The sequence below is a fragment of the Coffea arabica genome, chromosome 3e (genome assembly GCF_036785885.1).
Source record: "Coffea arabica cultivar ET-39 chromosome 3e, Coffea Arabica ET-39 HiFi, whole genome shotgun sequence".
NCBI classification, from domain to species: Eukaryota; Viridiplantae; Streptophyta; class Magnoliopsida; order Gentianales; family Rubiaceae; genus Coffea; species Coffea arabica.
The window spans coordinates 6,776,537-6,798,790 of record NC_092315.1 but is presented as its reverse complement, the minus strand read 5'-3'; the positions used below and the strand labels follow the sequence as shown (position 1 = coordinate 6,798,790).

Below are 22,254 nucleotides of genomic sequence, written 5' to 3'. Positions count from 1 at the left end.
CATCCAAAGAATCTTGGAGGGGGGAGAGGGGTCCTTCCTTATAAACCATGTAAAAGGGCATTTTTTGTCAATATAATTGCTTAAATAGTCAACGACTTGGAGTGAAATAGGGGATAAAATAAGAAGAAATAAACATGAGGGGATAAACTGCAACTTTAACTAAATCTTAAGGGGAGTTTTTGTAATTAACCCTTGTGGCAAAATTCCAATGCTATTTCGTATATTTCAAAGTAACCAATCAATGAACTATTTGTGCAAAAGTTCTTTACTTCAAATTCCAATGTTATTGCTACTTGATTGTCACCCTTGGTGCTTTCCTTAACGCTGGGCATCCCTAGCACAGTAGCACCTAACGGAAGGCTTTTTAACAATCAGTACATCAATTCTGAATTATTTGGAAATGACACAATCTTATCCACAGCTCTTCAAAGAGACCATTAAAATAGCAAAAGAGAAAGCTTGTATGCATTCAAGTGGAAAAAAAAAAAAACAAATCCTTCACATGATAAAAGAATTCATGAAAAGACAAAATGGAAGTCCAAGTCACAGTGCTAAAAACTTTTGCCTAAGTACCACCAAACATGCAAGTAAGTACTAAAATAGGGCTATTGTTAGAAGGATTGTTGTGAATTATCTAGCTTATCAGGACACTTATATGTTTTTGTTTTAACAAAAAAATCAATTCCACAAGTGCAGTCAAAATTGGTGTTCCCCAATGATTTGAAAGAAGGCATACACTTGGGTAGATCCAGATTATGTCACACCACGACCATTGGATCTATGAAGATCCGAGTTTTGGCCTGAAGAAATACCAATATAAAGTACATGACAAAACTTGAGCACGTCACTAGTTGCAAAACCTCTTGCTCTGTTTGGATTCAAGAGTTTTTCAAAAATTAATTTTTTAAATACTATTAAAATTTTTAAAAAATACTCTAAAAAGTAATTTAAATTTTTTTTAATATTTAAAAAATATCCAAAACATTTTCTAAAAACTCTTCTACTTTTAAATAACCATCCAAGACTTGTTATTTCCCTCACATTCACATGATCTACGAGCAGGCGAAGCTCTCAGTAAATGAACCGGGCACTAATTTTGCTCTTACTACCAGCAATTTCAAGCTTTTTCAGTGATGACCTTGTCCAAATAATAGTGATGACTTTCCCCTTAATTTTCCCCTCAAACCGCTCTTAAAAAGTTTCTGTATTGATAAAATACTGCATTAGTTAGTGCTCGTTTAGGATTTAAGTACAACACAAGTGGATAAGAACCTTGAACATAGAGCTGCATTTGTGTACACACATTAAAAATGTCAATACAAAGGTTGCAAGAGCTGCTTCGGATTTTGTCAGTAGACGCTTATGCCCCTTGCAACATTGACGACTTCGTAGTTTATTAAGCTGGTGCAAGGTGCATAAAATATAGCGAGAGACCATAGTCAATTTCACAAACGAAAATTGAGCTTATATATATGTATATGTATGTATTTTTTCCTGAAGCTGATGTTTGGGTACTCTCAAGCTTATTATGCACGTACATTCAGTCATCTACATACAAAATGCCTCTTGAAGTTTACATCTATATTTTATCCAAAACAAGAAAAAAAAAAAGAGAAAAAAAGTTTACATCTATTTCATGTAAAAAGTGGAAGTCTCTGCTCGCCTGAAGCATAAGAAATGATATTCTTCTTCAGGGGTGAGATGTAGTTGACTCCATGAAAGGCAGCAGCACGCAACACATTTAGAGGCCCAAAGTCAATGGAATATGCCTTCTGAAAACCATCAAGAATGGCCATCATTGCAATATTCGCGGCTTTCCTTTCTGATTCATATCTCTTCAAAAGCGCCATCTGACCATAAAAAGAGGTAGTAATTCCACAGAAATGAAATCAGAAATTGCACGAACAATGAAAGAAACATTAAGCAACTGCTTCAAATTCCATTTCCAGACCATATGCAGCAGTGAAATATACAAAATGATGCAATGATATCAGGTCATCTAGGCAACTACTTCCAACTGCAGTCTGTGTTCAACGATGGATATCACAAAGAGTGCAACGGCTTGAAGTTAATAAAATACATGGCTTGCACGGTTCAACTTGGGCTAACAAGGAAAACAAAGGCATATCCATGACAAGTTCAAAATGATATCCGACAGAATCAAGAATAGCGATATCAACGTACCTCTCCAATGTCAGATCCCACAGCAACACCTTCAGCAATGACTCTTGAAAGAGAATTTGCATCTCCAAAACCCAGGTTCACTCCTTGACCAGCTAATGGATGAACAGTATGTGCAGCATCACCAATAAGAACAACACGCTTTGATACATAATTGTTGGCATGCATTAAGGACAATGGAAACACCATTCTGTCCGAGGCCAATTTAGTGATTCTGGGAGGCACTTCAAAGTGCTCACTGGCTGATGATGTCTCGTCGGATCTTAGCCAAGCCAATATTCCTCCGTCTCCTATTCGTTCAGATTGAGGATGCGGACCATGTCCATCATCCAAAGCATCATTAACTGCTTTTAAAAAATCAGCCTCATTCATTGATCTGCGATCCGCAGCTTGTTGGGGGCCCATTGTCCAAACAATGTTGCTGTAATTATCACCCATTGGCAGAAGGGCAATGGGCCCGGTACGCAGAAACCTCTGCCAAGCACACCTGTTATCTTCTGTATGCTCAACAGTACAGATAATTGCATTTTGGGGGTACTTCCACCCCGTTGTACTAATTCCTGCCAATTTCCTGACATGTGATTTTGATCCATCAGCTCCCACCTGCAATATGCATCAAATAAATTGATTTAAAACGGGTGGAAAGATGAGCATGACTCAACAAATTCATCTGTAAGATGCACCTATTAACATATTCTAGTTTGCCAATCTTTTGCTTCATCAAATTGAAATTAAGCCAGAACTCACCACCAACTTTGCATACAAACAATCACCATCGCTCAGGTTCAGCTTAGCTAAACTTCCAGAAGGTTCTGATGATATGCTGTCTGTTCCCGATAACAAGGAGCTTTTATGTAGTGTCATTGAATTCAATCTAGAAGGATATATTTTCTTCTTGACATCTGAGTCCTGAAAGTTATTACTTTAAATAAGTCAAGCAAATACTAGAAGTTTGCTCAAGCTGTCAAATGAAACACATGAAGAAAATGAATAAGCCTTTCTCCTTTGGGACTACGGAGGAGTGAAAAATTGAAAGGGCTGTAAAGTTAGAACTCGAGCAAAGCAGAACTATACAGCTTATGCTTAAGCTCATGCTCAAAATAAAAATTATGCAATTAAGGTGTTTCAGCATTGGGCTTAAGCATTATAATGGGATTGGAAGAAGCAGAAATACATTATTCAAGTGAAAAATCTACATATATTATTAAAAATGCACATTTTATTTTCAACTATAAATGTTCCCACACTAAACAAATAGAAAAGTACATATACAGCTTTCACTCATCATCTGGGGACTTCCAAGACTGAAGCTAATTCAAATTGAGATTCTAAGCTAACTTATGGGCCATCTATGAAATTATGGACAAAACAAGACAAACCACAAGTTTCTAGAAGATAAATTTGGTTTGATCACTACTTTGTTTCATGGAAGAGGGCATTAGTTTTTCGAAAAGGCATTAAATGACAATTCTTGAACGATATTCAGAAGCATTTTTGCTTATCCACAAATAAAAAGGTAACTATGACAACTATATTGATGCAATATCCTACTCTTCAGAAATTGATACCAAGAACATGATGGTAAAAGTAAGAAGCTTCTTTATGAGAAGCAATATTGATGATAGTACACATTTTGTACAAAAGAAGGGGAATTGGGACAAAAGTGGAGATGTTTCTCGTGAAGATCAAAAAATAAATAAGTGTTGCTGAAGCTACAGGTAGCATCATAGAGACTGAACCAAGTAAGGGATGGAAAATTACAGCTACAATCAAATCACAACTGATAAACAGAAAAAGAACAGCTAAGTAGTAAAGTACCTCCATGCATGATAACAAAGATCTTTGAAGCACTTTGTTCTCCACAACACACCTGAATTAAAATCTCAAATCACGTATCATCTGCGAGCAACCGCTACTGGAATATGGAAATGATTATACATATGTAGTTAAATGTTACTCTTACCCGAGGACAGCTTTATCAACATCTCGCGCACTGTACCTTGTATATCCAAGACCAGTGTAATCCCAAACCTATAGAATCATAAGGCAGCAATTTGATGAAATATGGATAAAATCAATTGGGCAAAAACACTCTTGCTGTATCAGATTTATGCTAGCCCACCAACTTGCATGGCTTTTGTTATGACTTACTAGATGCTTTGAAAATACTCTTCCCATACCACGTACCAGTCTTGCACAACTCAGTGCATAATCCAGAAATTCAGCTAATTCTTATTACAATGACAATTCAGCGAAAAATATGAGATAAAAATGCAACATATTACATGTTATTCAACATGTAAAGTAAATGAAATAACCCTGCCAAATCCAACATCATAAAACTTAACATTTTTATCCATGCTGACTACACAAATCCTTTTTCTTTAATTAACCCTACCATGTCTGATTGCATACTTCTAAGATACCTCACAAATAAAAAGTTTATCGGCAGCTCAAACACTAATCTTTCATCCCAAGGAAAGAAAAATCTCTTTCCTCCATAGTTGGACATACTATGTGGCCCGACCATTACATTTCCAGTTGGAGTCTTTAAGTTTTGTTTCCTTAGGCATTTACTTGGCAACTAGTTGTGCATTGTTTTTCAGAAAGCAAAACACAATAAAAAGTAACTTACTTCTGTAACATAATCCTTACTTTCATATCAAGCAAACACTGCAACATGCCAAAGGTATAAAGGAAACAGATTAAACTCTTCTATCAAGTACCATATATTGCAACAAACAGAAAGACAGAGGCTGTAAAGAGCTGTGCTCTGTCCTTTTAAGGCCTTCGAAAAACAAAAATATTTCTACATTGCAGTTTTAGGTCCTACAACAAAAATCTGCAATTACAACACTGCCATAAGGAAGTAGATCCTAAATCCTAAAATAACATGCACCAAGACAAAGAAAGCTTACTTTTGTTCTGTTCACATTGTACGCAAGCACCAAATAAGTAAAGATGCTTAGAGAATAGAAATTAACAGCATGATTTACCTGCATCCTATCAAAAAAGGCATGCCGATGCAGTTGAACATACTGCCATGCACCCATACCTACATGCCGCCACTGTCATACTTTGTTGGTCAACGATAAACAACCATAATCTTGGAAGAAGTATGAAAAATTCCCTTTTAAAGTCGAGTGGACCATTTAGAAGAAGAAAATTCAGAATTAAGCATCTCAAATAGCGTTTCAGTATTTCTACAAACTTGGCATCAGGTTGGGAACAATCACACTGAAATGGGTATTTTAGTACCCCCCCCCAAAAAGCATTCCACTAACAACATGATCGTTTTTTAACATTTGACTTCAGATTAACATCATTAATCTTGACCTTTTAGATTGAAAACTAAATTTATGCTTGGACTATCATGTCAAAAGTTTTTTCAAACATTTTTATCATCTAAAGTTGCTTTTCAGACAAAGATTACACTTTGAATAAAGACTCAACTAGTTGAGTAACTGAACAACCTAAAATAGATTCAGTATAAAGGGTAATCATGTTTACCTTTTCTGATAAACATGTTTGAAATGCAAAACCACATACCACCTAATCATCATCCTTCTTTTATTGTTGTCCATGTATGGGGAGAAGAGAGATAAGCTTCTACTTATTATAGCTAAATTCCTCATCTGGCAGGTAATATATGGCAGCACTAAAATCACACAACCTTTGTATCTAAGGTGCATGTTGTAGTTTTTGGCCACAATGAGATTGAGTAGCAAGGAAATGCAGGACTAAAATACCCTAAAACCGTTGCTTAAGTTCATGCAAAAAGAACATGACAGAAAAAGATCCCACCGGCAAAGAAAATGAAGCATCTCCGTTATGCAGTTAACGAAGAGGTAAAGGCACTGCCTCAACCTCATAACCATGAATGAATGCTAACACAGTCAACATGAGATTCTTTTTTGCCAGTAAAGTTGGTCTAGGCAGCTCCCTACTTGCTCTTTTTATACCTCATCCAAAATATCAAAGTTAGACAAGTCTATGGGCCTAACCTTCCCATACAACAGGAACTGTTTTAAGTTGAATGAATAACAGTCATGATGCTTTGAATTGGCATAAGTATTATTTAATGGTCCATTTTTGCAGAGAAAGGACTAAAATATTTAATACATCTACCAGCATGCCTCTACATGAGTTGATGTAATAACAACTCTATTCTCTACACATGCATACTATTGTCCTAATTATAAAAAGACCACACAGCAGAATAAGAAACACGAACCAGTATACTATCTGCAAGCACAGCAAAGAAAAAAAAAGGAAAGAAAAATTCAAAGGTTGTACCTTTGAAGAAAGATATAGTTGCAGGCGTCACTGTACTGACCCTTGGATCTGGAGCGTCCTCTTTTTTTATGTTATCTCTGGCCAGCAGTGCAGGATTGCTATCAATTATGGCAACATTCAGATGTTTTGTCAATGGCATGCTAGCTGCAGAACATTTTAACAACTGTTTATGTAATCTAGATACTCCAATGTGCACAAAAACTAGTTTAATGCATCAAAAAGACTGAAAGCATTTCCAATTAATCATCTCCTCTTGTTTCCCTAGAACAAGAAAAAGAAGCAGAACAAAAATATATAACTGGCATGTGAAACTCATATAAGGCTCGTTCAAGTTTAACCAATCAAGAAGGCTCTTCAAAAATCGATTTTTGGATATTGTTACACATAAGAAAGGCATAAAGAAAAATGAAAGAAGAAAAGAGGAGGAAGCCGAAAAAACAAATTGAGACCTTTTTGTTGGAGGTTTAAGATCAAGTCAAACATAAAGTTTGACTGCAAAGATGTAAAATATGTTTTCTGAAACATACAGAACTACTATTTGCATAAATACAGGACTAACTTACAGCTAGGCCACTATATGCGCATGGTAAGGCAAAGCAGACAAACATTAAAGATCAGAAAAGTATATCTAACATTCAAACAAAAAAAAGCTGTTTATTTTTGTACCCAAGGAGCAAGCAAGAGCCATGCCAACCATGCCACCCCCAACAATAGCAACATCATATTGAGGAACATTGTCGGTTGAGTCCTGCTTAACATTGAAGAGTAGAAATTGAGTTAAGAAACTTTCAATAATAATCTCCCAAATGAAGGAATGAAGGACTGACATGATGGCTAATCTATACCTTATCACTTGAAAGATTAAAGAACCAATAAAGAAAATTAGCATGACTATGACATTCCTTCAATAAGGTAACCACAGATCCCGTCCTTAGCATACCATGCTATAGCTACCAAGTTTTTCAGGTATCATCAATATATTTTTGACTGAAATTAAATCGTGTTACTCTTGCTCCAGGTTATTGAGATTATCAAAATGACATAAGAGAGAGAACAATGGGAAAACAAAAAAACATGCTCTCGGATGATCATTAAATAGATGGAGTAAACAGAACAGAATAAAAGGTTAATTTCTTTATAAGCGAGCATAAGCAATCATAAATGTTAAGAAAAATTATAAGGATGTGAAAGAGTAGGGTGGCAGAGGGGAAGCAATGTAAGAAAAGGAACATTACAAACCACCAGCCATTTGCATTTGGTAGTGGAATGCAGTAAAAGTGAGGTATAATCAGACTTAATATGTTAGTTATCAGTTAATTGACAGTGAAACATCAAATGTATGTTTCCTGCATGTGTAACTTTGCACAATGCCATCACCAAAACCTCCTGAAAATATCTTCCATTAGTTTTCCGACACAACTACTATATGTTCAAAGTTACATACGTATCTCATGCGGTAGCTTCCTACTTACATGACAACCTATGGTGCCCATTGCTCCTATTTAAAAAAAAAAATGTTTTCCATTTTAATGTTCAGCATGAAACTAAAAAATCACACCAACAAACAAAAGTGCCTTATAAACTTTATCCGGCTAGATTTAGCAGAGCACAAGATTTTATCAGCTTCCAGTGACAAAGAATCAAATTGTCTGTCCGATGCATCTTCCAAACCATACAGAAACACAGGAAATGACAAAAATGAAGTTATTGAACTCTATCAACTATGCATGATAAAAAATAATCCATCAAAGCAAGAGCTAGCAACATATAGAAGCACAGGAAATGACAAGATCGTGGTTTAAACTGACAGCTGTAATGAGATTAAAAATATAATAAAAAAAGGTCAAACTTATTAACCAAGGATGAAGACTTTACTGTAACTGCTTTGTCACCGTCTGAACCATGTAACTTTTCACTTGTATCACTACAGAAAGTTTTCAGGGTGGATCTCCATGTACGGATATTAGGCGTAATTCTCCTAACAATTGCCCTACATTGAGAACCATAAAAAAAAACAACACAAATGATTGCCCTCCAAAGTAAAATCTTTGAATCATTACAAGACATTGGATACACTTAATGATACGCATATTAGGTGTAAAATCTCCACATGATGGTCTTACTTTAAATAGGTCCACATAAGATTTGCAAGCATAAAGTGTAATACTTTTCATATCATCAGTAGATAGAATCACTTCAAAACTGACTCTAGACAGTTCAACGAGATAATTTATACAATCTTCCATTCATACATGCACTATGTCACTTCGACTACACTGCATACAACTCGCAAACATTAAATGCAAGACATCAGATATCAGTTTGGAGTTAGAATCAGCTGACAACCAATTCAATAATATTTATAAAAGATATCTTCCAAGAAACTTCCAAATGTATACCGAAAAAGATTGAATTTTCACCTCTACTCATATAATAAGTATACAAGTAAAACTTAAAGAAGCACTTTCAAGAAGCTCTTTGTTTTTTTTTTTTTTGGGTTCAAAATTCAAGAAGCTTTTACAGCCCTTTTAATTGTTCAAAAAACACATCACATGAACAATTAGCTCTTCAAAGTTAAAGGGCTGCAGAAACCCAAATCAAAATTCGTTTCTTTTTACGTTCTTTAACACCAGCTGCTCTTGATTTCTTCATGATTTTCTTTTAGAATTTTTTGGCTACACATTTACATGCACATTTCGTTTAAGAAATCATCAACATTCTTTAACAGGAAGTTTTCAAAAATTGACTCTGGGGGGAGAATACAATCTTCTGAACCACTAAAATCGAATTAGAAACACAAGAAAATGGGAATAATTAAATTACCTGTTCATTTTCTAGAGTAGAAAATCCCACTGTTCTCTTTCCTCGCCGGTTCGCCAGAGAGAAAAAAACTAGGCCGCCGGAGGAGATGAGGATAATAACAAAATTTGGGCCCCAAGCAGGAGCCCAAATATTTGAGAATGTTCTGGGCTAGAGAATATCTGAAGCCCATGTTTTCGTCGTTGGGTTTCACCTTTCTAACCCTTCTTATCCCTTGACTTGGACAGCTTTTTAATTTTTAGTTTTGAGGAATGAAATTTGCGTTTTGAAAACTTTTGATCCATGTTGTCATCAACCACCGAGCTTAGAGAGGGACTTAAGTCCCTCATTGGGCTGTAGGTGGGGAGTTTAAATTCCACCTGCAGCAAAAAAAAATTTAAGAGATGTGTTATAGCATCCCTTTGATTTAGTCAGGTCTGTATAGCTACCAACCCCCGATACACAAGTCTCCTTAAGCTCCCCCTCCTTGTAGATTAGGATAGAATATGTTATACAACTGTTATTGTTGCCCGAGCAAAAAAAAAACTATGTTGTCATCTCTCTTGAATTTTTTTATTCAATTGTTATAGAATTTGATCACAAGGTCTTTGATTAGGAGATAATTCTAGTAAATAAATATTGAAAAATGATATTTTATTTGACTCACAGCTATATGGGGTAGAAATAAAATAAAAGATTGATCCATCTTTTAAATTTTTTTTTAAAACTATTTTCAAGTGTTTGTCTACCGCATTAACATATCGTATTTTTGTAGTCACATTTGTTGTTTTGGCTGAATTGATAAACCTCACTTTGGATAATGCAAGGTGATTTCTATTATTTTCATTCAGAAATTTTATCACGGTATGGATAAATTACTTGATAAGTCTAATAGTTGGTTTTTGAATGAAATTACTTAAAACGGAACTATGGAGTCCCTTAATTTTATATTAAATGCAATCCAAATAAAATTGTGTGGGGTCTTTATTTGTACAATTGACATTATTTGGTCAAAGACTACAACAAAGGACAAATTATTAACAAATTACAATAAAGGATAAGTTGGGATCCTTGTGGTAGTATGCTCCATCTAGTTTTCTGTTGTCTCTTTAATTTTCTGCTCATGTATGGGGATTAGTCTAAAGATGCTGTTTAAATTATAGATATACTGCTGATTGAGATCATGAATTGCAATGGATGGTACAGAAATGCACAAGTTCACTTTTTGTCTGCTTAGTGCATAGGATTGCTTCTGCTACTACATTCTGTCATCTGTGAGGTTTAGAAATCAAAGTGTCTTTCAGAAAGTTTTGTTCTCCCTTCACTTCGTACGTAAAGAGTTTGTCAAGGATGTGACTGGCATTTTCGTTGATTGGAAAGTTGTAAAAAGGTCTCAGGAAAACATTGACATTGTGCAGAGTTGGGGATTCTTATCACTATTCTTGTTGATAGGTAGTGGATATTGTGGCCTGTAATGGCTGATTAAGGTTTACTAAGTGGTACACCTCTTCTTTTGTGAAATTTACTTGAGTTCTTTATATATATATATATTAAGATTACAGCTAAAACCTTTCCCAAGACAATGTAAGGTTATTAGAATCTTTTTTACTGTTAGGTTTAGGATTCAAATCGTGTACTTGAAAGAATATGAAAAGGTGCGAAAGGGTTAAACAATGAAAGGAAAAAAAAAACTCCTCCTTGCCCTCGAAAATAGAAAAGCAATTAAGTAATATTGAAAGACTAAATCCAACAAGAATGGATAACCATTCAAATTTTGGAGTACAATTAATCGAGAATAGCAAGCATAACTTTGTTCATCCCAAAAAAAAGGAAAAAAAACTTTGTTCATCCCCACTTTCCAAGCTTCATTTGCTGCCACCTTTGTGTCCATCTCTTCTGATAGTTTTCCAAACATTTTTTTTCCAAAATGCTGCGGATGTTTTTGGCCTGCGTATACTAGTACTGTTTTTGAATGGCTGAGAATTTAAATTGTTGACCAGATATATGGGGACAAGTTGCTGTGCTAGATACCCAAACAGGGAAATTGAACAAAAGAAAAAGATTCTTCATTATCTACCACCCTATGACAAAGTAATAACATGACGAGTTTGGTGTGCCAACTCTTGAAGTGAAATGCTACCAATTGAAATGAAGAAAATAAATACAAGAAGAGAAAAAGAGATTCCCTGTTTTTTGCCACCCCAAGACAAAAATCAAACTGTTGTAATTGTTAACATATTAAAGCCGGGATAAAAATCATAACACTAAACCCAATTTATCAATTTCAACTGACAACCAACCTAAAATTTTACTAGGATGGGTACCTATGTTAGATATTGCAAGGAGATAAACAGTATAACTCATCTTGCGAGGAAACAAATACTCCAACAGTTTCATTGAATGCGTCATACTTTTCATTTTGAAATGTCCTAAAATGTTTGTCATATTAAGAAAGTCAGTTCTCTTTTTAGTCTCTCCTTCCAATATAGTCCATTTTTTAATCATAAGTATGTTACCATTTAAATTCAAAATTTGAATTTGTGAGGGTAAAATTGGAAAGAAAAGTATAAATATCACAATCAAATAACTATTTTTAAAAAGTTGAATTTCTGAAATGATACAATAATTGCAACGGAGGGAGCACTAAGATTGAACCGACTTATCAATTTTAGCTTATAACCAACCTGAGACTTTACAACAAGTGGCTGGCATTTTCGTTGATTTGAAAAAATGTAAAAAGGTCACCTTTTTCTTTTTTAATTTTTTTTGGGGAAATAATCACCTTTGAGGATAATTCAACCCCTTTCTATTTTTGCCTCGGATATATTAGGACGGTCCAGACAAGAAAAATGAGTTGAATGTGTAAGGGACGATTATGCATTATCAAGAATGTAACAAGATAGGAAAAAAAAAATAATTAGGTATGAAATGGACCATTTTTTCAGAGTTTCCTCATTCCTGCTTCAAAATAACCGAAGTATAATTCCTTTTACAACAATTTTTTCATCACAAATCACAAGGAAAAAGGAGATTAGTTGAAGTAAATAGAAAGATAAAAATGCAGAAAAATGGGAAGTCACTTGTTCTTTTTCTTAGCAAGATAATCCACACCAACATTCATCATAGTAACATAAGGCCGGATGCTGACAAGTGAAGCATTAGCAGCTGCATCTTCCTTCACCTCATATTCAATTGTGAATTTGACCGTGCATGAGTTTTCGTCCTTGGCATTCTCAATCACTTCAATCTGAACTTGATAAAATGTGAATCCCATATCAAGAAACCCGCCTTCAATAAGCTCCGCTATTTTCATTCGTTTCTTATGGTCGACCACCTTAAATATTTCTTTGCAATAGGTATTACCTAATCAGTTTCATGATCAGCTTGTCAATTATAATTCGTACAGGGACAAGCCAACCGTGAGAGATTACATGGGCTAGAAAAAAAAATAAGAGAAAAAGAAAAAGATTGTGAATTGCGAGAGAAGTTTTGTGAAAATACATGTATACTTGTTATACCTACGAGAATTTCTTGACCCGAAAATTAAAAAAAAATGTACAATCGAGAAATTTCTACATGTATGTCATATGTGGTAAAAGAAAGTTTTTAATGTAAGTCAGATTATGTGTCATGAATTCATACCCGCAAGTATAACAATTTTTTTTTTGGGGATAAATTACACTTAATTTCTTTGTGAATTCACAGATTGCCACATAACTCCTTAGCATTTCAAAATATCTACATAAGCCCTCTATGCTTTTCTGTATAGTGAAAATTTGATGGAAAAAAGCCTCTACAATGCCATTAGTTAAAATATCAGTATTACCCTTACTTAAACACTAAATTAGATAACAATCTGATCACCTTACATAAAATCACAAGAGAATTATGTGGCTAAAAAAACATAAGTGGTGAAATGGATATTAACACAAATCATAAGGGGTTAAGTGGATATTATGATTCCATCATATGTATTATGAAGCTTGTTTGGTTCATTCGTTGTAACCATTAGTACTTCCCGTCCGCTTTTCACTTTACATAAAATTACAAGAAGGTTATGTGAATATTTTAAAACTCTAATGGGGTCATGTGGCAATATGAAAAACTATAAGGGGTCACGTATGCATGGGTGTGTGTGTGTGTTGATAGTGCATAAAACATAAATCCTCAAAGATTAGCAAGAAAAGTAGAGTACATTCTGGATTAATTACCAGGAAGGCTGAGTTTGATTACTGTACCAGCACCCCCATCGCCTTCTAATACCTCCATTTTATGAATTATATCACTGAGTTGTTGAAAAGCAAGATGGCCAAGTTCAAGCGCTCCAAAAATCTTCCAAGCTTCATTTGCTGCCACCTTAATTTCAATCTCTTCATACAGTCTCCCAAACATTTCTCTCTTATCTTTGCGTTTTTATGGGTGTTTTTGGTGGAGAAAACTTGCTAAGCAATTGTCAGACTGATGTGCTATATATATAAAAGTAATCACACCTAATTTTGATCAATTCTTTAAGTGTTATGCTAATGACAAGAGAAAAAGAACACAGAGAAAAACGATTCCTTCACCACAAGGCTAGGTCAAACAGCACTCCATCTATATATTCTAAAAGTTACTGAGTTTCATCACATTTTCGTTGACTCTCTTGTTCCTTTTTTCTTGGAGGTTAATTGCCGATTAGAGGGTTCGATAAATTGTGAGAATATTACTGTGTGCAACTTTGAAGGGGTTTTGAATTTGGAGTATTTGTTTGTAGTGAATGTTCATGTACACATATACAAGGAATTAATGCCAGACAGTTCCCTTTTTTTTTTTTTTTTTGACTCGTATGCCCATTGGCACATTTTGGTGAGCATATTCTTTCCGGCAAAGTTTAACCGTATAAATTAATTCTTAATGAATACTGATCAACTAGCCCATTTAAGATTATAATAAAGAGATTTTGTTTTTTAGTTTCTCCTTTGCCCAAAAAAAATTCGGAATCTAGATTGGATAACAGTTTTAGTCTATAATTTTTGTTGATTACTTGAGGTATTCTCGAAGGTTACACCCAAACTTGTTGGATCCTTAAGACCATAAAAAAAAGTTCGAAATGCTGAATTTTATTTTTGTTCATTTTTTTTACTGACTAATTTGTATATTTTAATTTCCAAGAATAAGTGGTGTTTTCTATGTAACCATGACATCTAATTGGGCCTTCTTTAGAAATTCCGTTGAAGTGTACAAGCGTGGGTAAGAAACTTACCCTTTTGATTAAGACCCAACATGATTTAAATTAATGACTAAAATCACTTTCATTAGAAAAGAAAAGAGAAAAACAAGAAAGAGGCAAGAAGTTTAACCTTCTTTTCTGTTGACACAAGTATATATGGTGATGTAATTTGTTTCAATATTAGTCTACTAGGACTGAATCTCGAACTTTCAAATTCACAAGTGTGAACTTTCAATCCTTTCATGCAGCTTGAAGTCAAAAGGCTAAGACAAAAGCAAAAAAAAAAAAAAAAAATTGCAATGTAATCGAGAATGGGCAAAAGACCAACTGGAGAAAACTTGCACGAGTTGAAGTTCTTGTAAAGGCTTTCATCTCCTCGAGCTGGAGATTAGAAGTATGCAGTTAATTAATTGTAGTAGAGTGTAACATAAACAGAGAAGAGCTAAACATATTTTGGCTGTCAAAACAATTATACCAGTATAATTAATCTTTCAGTTCATGGGAAAAAAAAAAGAAGAAGACATCATAATTATGTTACACTATCACGAGCACAAAATCATGCTTTATATCAATGCCACACGCGCATGGTGCTTTTTATCATCAACTTTAATGAAAAAGCACTAGACTTATTGCACCAAAGAAAGAAAATGATTAACATCTTCACCCTAAAATCAACAATAGACACATAGCTGGTTCTTTTTTTAAGTATTGACCTCTAAAATTTCACACTGCGTAAGGATCAATTGCTTGTATGGAATCCTCTTCCTTCCCTTTTCTCTATACAATAATGTTCTTGATATCATGGTTACCAAATTTTTTTTTTTTTTAAAAAAAGTTCTTGTTTTTATCGTGTCATCTCATGATTTAAAGTGCCATGGTAGTAAAAGTGGTGATCATGTATTAACTTTGCAGTGATTCATATTTTTCACATCACTGGAATTTCTTGATGGTGGATTAGAGATTCACATGAAGTGCAGAACAGTATGACTAAGGTTAAAAAAGAAAAAAAAAAAGCCACAAATGGTGCATGATTCTCTCAAACAATATGAAGAAAAAGATAATTAATAAGGAAAGCCAAAGTGTACTTGGCTAATTAGAATTGCGATTTTAACTGTCTATGATGGCAAGTCATATATATAATACATAAGCGGGACAAAAGGAGACACGCAGAGAATACTCATACACAAAAAATATATTGGGACTGGGGACCAGAAGGAAATGGACAAGTCTTACTCGGTCACCAGTTCGATTGCACATATTTTATCATTAATCATGCATAAACAATTTGTACCTTGGCATCATATATCTGAATTAATGTTGAAAGAAGTACAAAGGCTAAATGTAAAATAAAAAAAATTGGTTACACCATGTATATGGTATAACAATACGTTGTGATGAACTATTATCAATCGTTTATCATCAAATAAGGAAACAGATGCTTTTTATTATTATTGGATGACGAATAATTGATATTAATGCATCTTGTGATACATGATATATTATTCAATAGGTTATTTGAAAATAGCGTAAGTGCATGACACCATAATAAACATGGAATCTCATGAAAAGTTTTCCTAATTAGATAATAGAATAATATTATTCTTAATTTTTCCCCCATTGATTCACTATTTCACTGGACTACTGTAATGAGTATGAAAGCGAAAAGAGAACAAGTGATAGTGGAGGCGAAGCATGAGAGAATGATTATCCCTAGTTCTGTATCCTTTCTTCTTTTCCAGGCTCACAAAATCCCACCAAAAACCGCACCCGCATGCTTCAAAATTTTCAACCCACTATCTTCTCTACGTGCAGAATATGAACCTAATCAAACCTTTTGGAATTTGCTGAAAGTGAAGACAAAGCATTACGCATATACATCAATCTTCTTAGCCACTTCATTTTCCATTTGATCCTATGAGCTAAGTCAATGAAAATTTCTTTCACACTATCAAGATTTTAAATACCATTTTCTCTTTTTTTTTTTTTTTCTGTTTTCTGCACTCCTGGCGGCCTCAGGGCATAACAGGTGCACATCTTTAGTGTGCTCATGCTACGTAGCAGCGAGGAATTCCGACAGCAAAGACGACGAAGGTGTTAGGAGAAGTGGCACCAGCAACAATCACAGGAAGCATAGATCATTAGAGAAGAAATATGGGTTTTTTCACGAATTTTGTTTTGATGAGGAATCACAAGTTGAAGTCAAGAACAGTGGAGGCATCGCGAGTGACATTGGTGGGTCTGATGCATCTCAAGAGCTTAATGAACCCATGCCTCTTAAGAGTAATCTGAAGAAAGCGACTGAACCTTTAGAATTTAGTCAGCAGCTAAGGATAGGGTCGAGGAAAGTTAACTGGCCGGACGCCCATGGCAAAGATATTGCTCATGTTCAAGAGTTTGAGCCAAGGTACGTTAATAGAAGTTCCTTCATCTCTCCAAGTGTCCTCACTGCGCCCCCCCCCCCCCCCGGCCCAACAACCAAAAAAAAAGAGAAAGAAAGCCCCAATGGTGTTCTTATTTTTTTGAAAAAATTTGGAGTGAAATAAGTGTTTAACACTATAAATTCTATAATATTATCAAAATTTGCATGATGTGATCTAGGAAAAAATATTAGAGTTTTGAGGAGCAAAAATGTCCTAAACTAATGCATTAACAATCATATCGAGCTCTTGAATTAACGAAAAAGTAAAGACGAAAACAAGAATGCTGGTTGGTTGCTATAAATGAAGCCTACTTTTACCTTTTCTATATCTAAAAATACTAATATTTGAAGCTAATTAGATTGCAAACTTATCTTTTGTTGGAGGAAAAAATGGGTAGTATTTTGGGCAGCATTTGACTATGTTTTCGTGATTCTTATGGCTTTTTTTTTTTCCTGAATGTTGATTGTCGTAGTGTGTCAGAGGATGGAGAATTAGAGGGTGTACACAATTCTTGCATCTGTGTAATACAATGATAATGGTAAGTATAATTGCTTCTTGAAAGTTAACCTTGATCACTTTGCAAACGTGTAAATGATCTCTTTTACTGTTTTGATAACATTGCACATTAATGTTTTGAAATTTTAGACAATTGTGCAAAATGCTTTTTTTTTCCCCCTATATATGTGGGGGTTGAAGAATATATAGGGCTGCTGCAGACTATGGCGGCTTGGAAATTGACTATGGCTGAAGCCCCAAAATTGACCACAAGTATAAGCAGTACAAAAGGGTCGCTTCCAGCGCCTAAAACTTTTGAATGCTGACTCAATGACCCAAAATTGGGATACATCTAGAGGAAATTGAGCATAAATTTCCAATGACAAAATTGTTTCTATGATGTATTTGACAAAAACAACAGTATACATGTCAACATTTATAGGGTGATGTAATTGGAGTTCTACCTTTGCATTGTATAGAGCGAACATTTGATAATGGATTGACAATTTTTGGCGGGTTTCATTAGTATATACATACAGTTTCATGTATTCATTTCTCTTTTGACATAGTGAATATGTCAAACTCAACGGTCTGAAAGCACCTATAATATTTTGGGGTAGCAGAGTTTTTAGAATATATTTTGGAATATTTTTAGAAAATATTTTGAGATATTTAAGAGTAGTAGAGTTTCTAAAATTTTAAACAAATTTAAACTAATTTTTAGATTATCTTTTAGAGTACTTTCTAAAACTTTTTATTGTATTTGAAAAACTAATTTTTGAAAAACACCCAAAAAATAGGGGATCCAAACAGAGCATTTTTCAATTCATTAAGTTCTTAGATCTGTTCGAATGACTTACTAGGGAACAAGAATGGAAATGATTGTGGAGACAAAAAAAAGTGTCATTATCACTCTGTATGCAATGCTTTTTTTCAAGAAGACAGAGTTGCTAGTGATGTCGCTTCATTTTCACATTAGAGAGAAAGGCATGTGATTTGGATGTGTATATTTGCTTCTTGATGGGAAAACGTCAGTTAATTTCTCTAATAAATTACCACTTTCTACAACTAATATATACGCATAATAGTAGTTTTGCAACCTTTCGGTTATTTTCCTTCATACTTATGATCTTATTAATCAAAATAATTAATTATTTAGCTTACCACTCACTGTATTACAAAGCCTTAATATTCGTCTTTAAGAACTAATTTAATGAGTAGGAACATTATTAGTTAGGTAATTGAGAAATTCCTGATTCAACTCTCAAACTTTTCTCTTTTCCCTTCCATTTTGTAAGATTCCGAACCTACTGTGAATGAAAAAAAAAAAAAGTCCTATTATCCTTATTCAACAATTTTTTAAATTAGTTATGCATATAGTATTTAAGATCTATGTTCATTGCGAGATATTTGTACAATTAAAGAAGAAGGGACCAAGAATGAGATGATTGATATAAGTGCGAAGCAGTAGGAATCTCTTAAGTTAATATGACTTCATAGATATATTGTGGAAGAAAAGGTGGTAATTATTAAGAGTTAATTCTTAACATAATATTTGTTTATTTTGTACTTTTGAAAAATGAAAACTTAAACATCAAAATTGTGAGTACCAAACAAAGCCCTAAACTGTTTTACATTTTTCCCTATAGAAAATTCGTTAAAATAATATCTGCTAAGCTAAAGAGCTACCATCAAAACTTAGTCCCAGAAAATAGTAATTAAGAGTTAATTTAATCTGTTGAGTGATAGATTGATTTACCAAAAGCCAAGTATATAATCAGCGGCATTCATGAAAATAGAATCGTCCATTGTGGCTATGGAACTCTGAAGCTCTTACAAATTGCAATGGCTGAAAAGACTAACTTGAACAGTTGAGCATCTATTTAATTGATAATTTACATGCTTAACTGCATCCTCAAACGACTGAAAATTGGGAAACTCTAATATGGATCGAAGCCCCTCTCTGGCCTGCGAGACCTGAGGCAAACCATCTGTCCGTTAATGCCAAAATAATAGCATAATCAGATTGCGCTGACGATAACGAGACCATCTGCTCGAGCCATGACGACACAGGTATCGCAGCAGCTTGAGAAATTACAGAGACAGGTGACGGGGCGGACAACACCAACTGATGAAACGAATCCCGCAAAGCAGCCTGTGTCGCTGTCAAAACTTGAGAAACGCTCGAGTCAGGAACTGACTTCTTCATCAGCCCCCTTATTAACTCCGCTTAGTCGGCCTTATCACTGTATTGCTGCTACGTCTCTTAATTCATGTGCCTCAGACATCTGAATATTTTTTTGACTTGCGGCTTCTGAAACTCCCTAGTTTCTCAAGGATTCAGCAGCCACAACAGGGGAAAAGAAAAACAGTATTAAATCAAATATGACTTCTGTCTCATTGAAGTCTCATTGTAAATTATGATTTCTTCATAGTGTATTGTTCATCTCCAATTTTTTCGAGTAAAAACTGTTGAAAAAAATTGAAAAGAAATAAATTTTATTTTCCAACTATTCTTCTACAGACACTGAAGATGACTTTGTCATCTCCTATTCTGAGGCTTTCTTAGCCAACCATTGAGAGAGTCGAGCAACTTAACCCATGTCATGCCACAATTGCTGACACCATTTAGAGATTCTATTTCAAGGCTGTATTTAGTGTCGTTCACAGGTTTCAATTGGGTCTTGCAAGATTCAGTTGATTATTTACGATGGTGCATGGATTGAGTCCTATCATACAAACTACATTCTTATGGAATTAAAACCATAATATAGATTGGTTTGCTGAGATGGAGTGTGTCTTCTTTGACCCAACTCTTGGGGTAAGTGCTGAAGATCAATAACCATTTTGAGATATGACTTATATTTTGGAGCAAAAAGAAAAAAGTTATATCATATTTTAGGAGATTTTTAATCAGGCGTGTAAATTATTTTTGGTTGAATTCTTCTTGTCTTGTTTTCTGTTTGTGAAATTGGAGAGCAATTTCAGCGTTTCAGAAGCTGCAAGTCCAACTACTCTGAGAGGCATGTGAGTTCGGTGACATGGGAGCAATACACTGAGGAGGCTGAGTCCGAAGCTTAATAGGGAGCTAAATATCTCAACCACAATTAGACGCCTTCCCTAAAGAACTACAATCCAATTGCCCACACCACTATCATCTTTCTTTTCAACAAAAATGCTGGAACTTAGACGTCTTTGCAACTTCTGCCTAGCAATCTTGCTTAGTAGTAGCAAGAATTCCAGCAATAGGGACAATTGTGAGAGATAGGCCCCTACAGTATTTTACTACGCGCAATATAACTTCACTTATTGTTGGAGGACAATATTTTTTGTCAAATAGCTTTTTTCTTTATCAGTAATGGGCAAAGATGGTGATCCTCACTATCAGGTTTAATTTGCGATGACAATTTCTGAAATTTACTGGTTAAAAGTATCATGCTTCCATTGCAATCATCTTGCAGTGAGTGCTTCAACAAATTTCACCCGTCAATGTCCCAAGCATCATCCAAAATGATGAGATACTTATTTCTCCTCAAAAACTTGCATAGCTTGTCAGCCATATCATCTTCATTCATGTGAAGATATTGGTGAGAACTCCCACAATCTACACAAAATTTGAACTAAAAAACTATGTTTGACAAACACAACAGCAAACACGAATGTGGAACTACTTCTATCTCTTTCTGTCGGTTTACTTGCTGAGATTTTTTGGTAGATTCATGGTTAGGTCTTTTTATAGTATATCAGTTGTACTTTTTCCCCATGAAAAATGTACAGAACCCATTTTCGATTAGATTTTTTTTACCCGTGAAATTAATTTTTTTGCATGTTTCCTTGCCTCTGGCATTCTTTCGCATACAGGAATGATTTTTCAAGGGTATTATTTTCCATAAAAAATATTGCCTCCCTCTTGAATTTAGGGATTTTGCTTCACTGATTTTGACTGTTAGATCAATTATTTTGTGCTTCTGTGGAATTTCCAGCCAGTAGATTGCATCAGAACATTGTTTTTATTCTCTGTTTTTTAACAAATTTAGATAGGCCTATATATATAAATTTTGAGCTTCCTTTTATTTCACTTCTATGAGAGAAAAACACTAAAAAAAGGGTTTGCTTTGCTTTACGTGGATGACATTGGGTGATTTCCTTTTTCTCTCTTTTCTTGCTTTATAAAGTTTGCACTCATCATCATTAATTCATCCTTTATTAGTTGAGTTGTTTTTTTATTTTGCTATTTTTTCTTCATTTTGAAGCTTCTTCAACTGCTAGGGGAGTTTTTATTAGAATTTATTGCTTGTTGTTAGGTTTGTTAGTCAAATTTTTCATATATAATCACATTAAATATTTGTCAAATTGCTTCATAAATGCCTTTAATCTGTTGTTGAGTTTATTTTTTATTTTTTATTTATCTTTGATGGTTTCTTGGTCTGTGAACAATATGCTTTGGTTTGAGGTTTGGATAGAAAGAATCAAGTTAGCTGTGATTTTGGATATTTGGTCTGATCTTTCTTCATAGTCTTTACATGTGCTTGTCTTTTATGCCTTTGTTGTTTTAAGGGGTATTATGTTTTAGTTCAGTAGTTAACTATTTCAGCTCTTTCTTTGATTTCAGTTTCATCTGTGTGTTGTCTCCTAAACATGAAAAAGGATAAAAGAATATTCTGATTGACCGTGTGCCTCAACTGTCCCACCTTGTTTTCAAGCTAGTAGATTAGCCAATGTTATCCTAAGAAGGTAGAACAGAACAGAAATTGAGGAAAGAATAGAGAAGAAGTTTTACCGAGTAGGAGAAAAATGAGCATGTTTTAGTTTGTGCTCCTTCTAACCTATTATCCTTTTACAAGCTGTGTTGCA

The 22,254-nt window shown here is 34.4% G+C and overlaps 2 protein-coding genes and 1 long non-coding RNA gene across 5 annotated transcripts; 1 reads left to right on the top strand and 2 right to left on the bottom strand.

Annotated features, from left to right (window-relative positions):
- Positions 1-1,443: 1,443 nt before the first annotated feature.
- Positions 1,444-9,453, bottom strand: LOC113736286 (uncharacterized). Of its 3 annotated transcripts, none has more exons than XM_072084598.1 (10): positions 9,301-9,453; positions 8,335-8,467; positions 7,144-7,225; positions 6,478-6,621; positions 5,178-5,236; positions 4,145-4,212; positions 4,000-4,051; positions 2,929-3,090; positions 2,185-2,784; positions 1,444-1,850 (listed from the first exon to the last, which is right to left on the bottom strand). In XM_072084598.1, the coding sequence occupies exons 1-10, from the start codon at positions 9,306-9,308 to the stop codon at positions 1,635-1,637; spliced, it is 1,524 nt and encodes a 507-aa protein (XP_071940699.1). In that variant the 5' UTR covers positions 9,309-9,453; the 3' UTR covers positions 1,444-1,634. The 3 variants fall into 3 exon arrangements, with proteins under 3 accessions (XP_071940699.1, XP_027118980.1, XP_071940700.1); XM_027263179.2 differs by having other exon boundaries at positions 8,353-8,467; XM_072084599.1 differs by lacking the exon at positions 8,335-8,467 and having other exon boundaries at positions 9,301-9,374.
- Positions 9,454-12,198: 2,745 nt separating this feature from the next.
- On the bottom strand, positions 12,199-13,727 carry LOC113737238 (norbelladine synthase-like). The gene is made up of 2 exons (XM_027264494.2): positions 13,488-13,727; positions 12,199-12,639 (listed from the first exon to the last, which is right to left on the bottom strand). Exons 1-2 carry the CDS (start codon positions 13,666-13,668, stop codon positions 12,353-12,355), a joined length of 468 nt encoding a protein of 155 aa, XP_027120295.1. The 5' UTR covers positions 13,669-13,727; the 3' UTR covers positions 12,199-12,352.
- A 2,466-nt stretch (positions 13,728-16,193) lies between these two features.
- On the top strand, positions 16,194-17,922 carry LOC113736184 (uncharacterized). The gene is made up of 2 exons (XR_003459659.2): positions 16,194-16,889; positions 17,378-17,922. It is a non-coding gene; the product is annotated as an uncharacterized lncRNA (long non-coding RNA).
- Positions 17,923-22,254: the final 4,332 nt, after the last annotated feature.

Coding starts and splice junctions, on each gene's coding strand:
- LOC113737238 (XM_027264494.2), bottom strand. CDS start 13,668: ATGTTTGGGAGACTGTATGAAGAGATTGAAATTAAGGTGGCAGCAAAT. Junction 12,640..13,487: donor AATCAAACTCAGCCTTCCTG/GTAATTAATCCA, acceptor GAAACTGATTAG/GTAATACCTATTGCAAAGAA.
- LOC113736286 (XM_072084598.1), bottom strand. Junction 5,237..6,477: donor AACTATATCTTTCTTCAAAG/GTACAACCTTTG, acceptor GGCGGCATGTAG/GTATGGGTGCATGGCAGTAT. Junction 1,851..2,184: donor TGGGATCTGACATTGGAGAG/GTACGTTGATAT, acceptor TTTTATGGTCAG/ATGGCGCTTTTGAAGAGATA.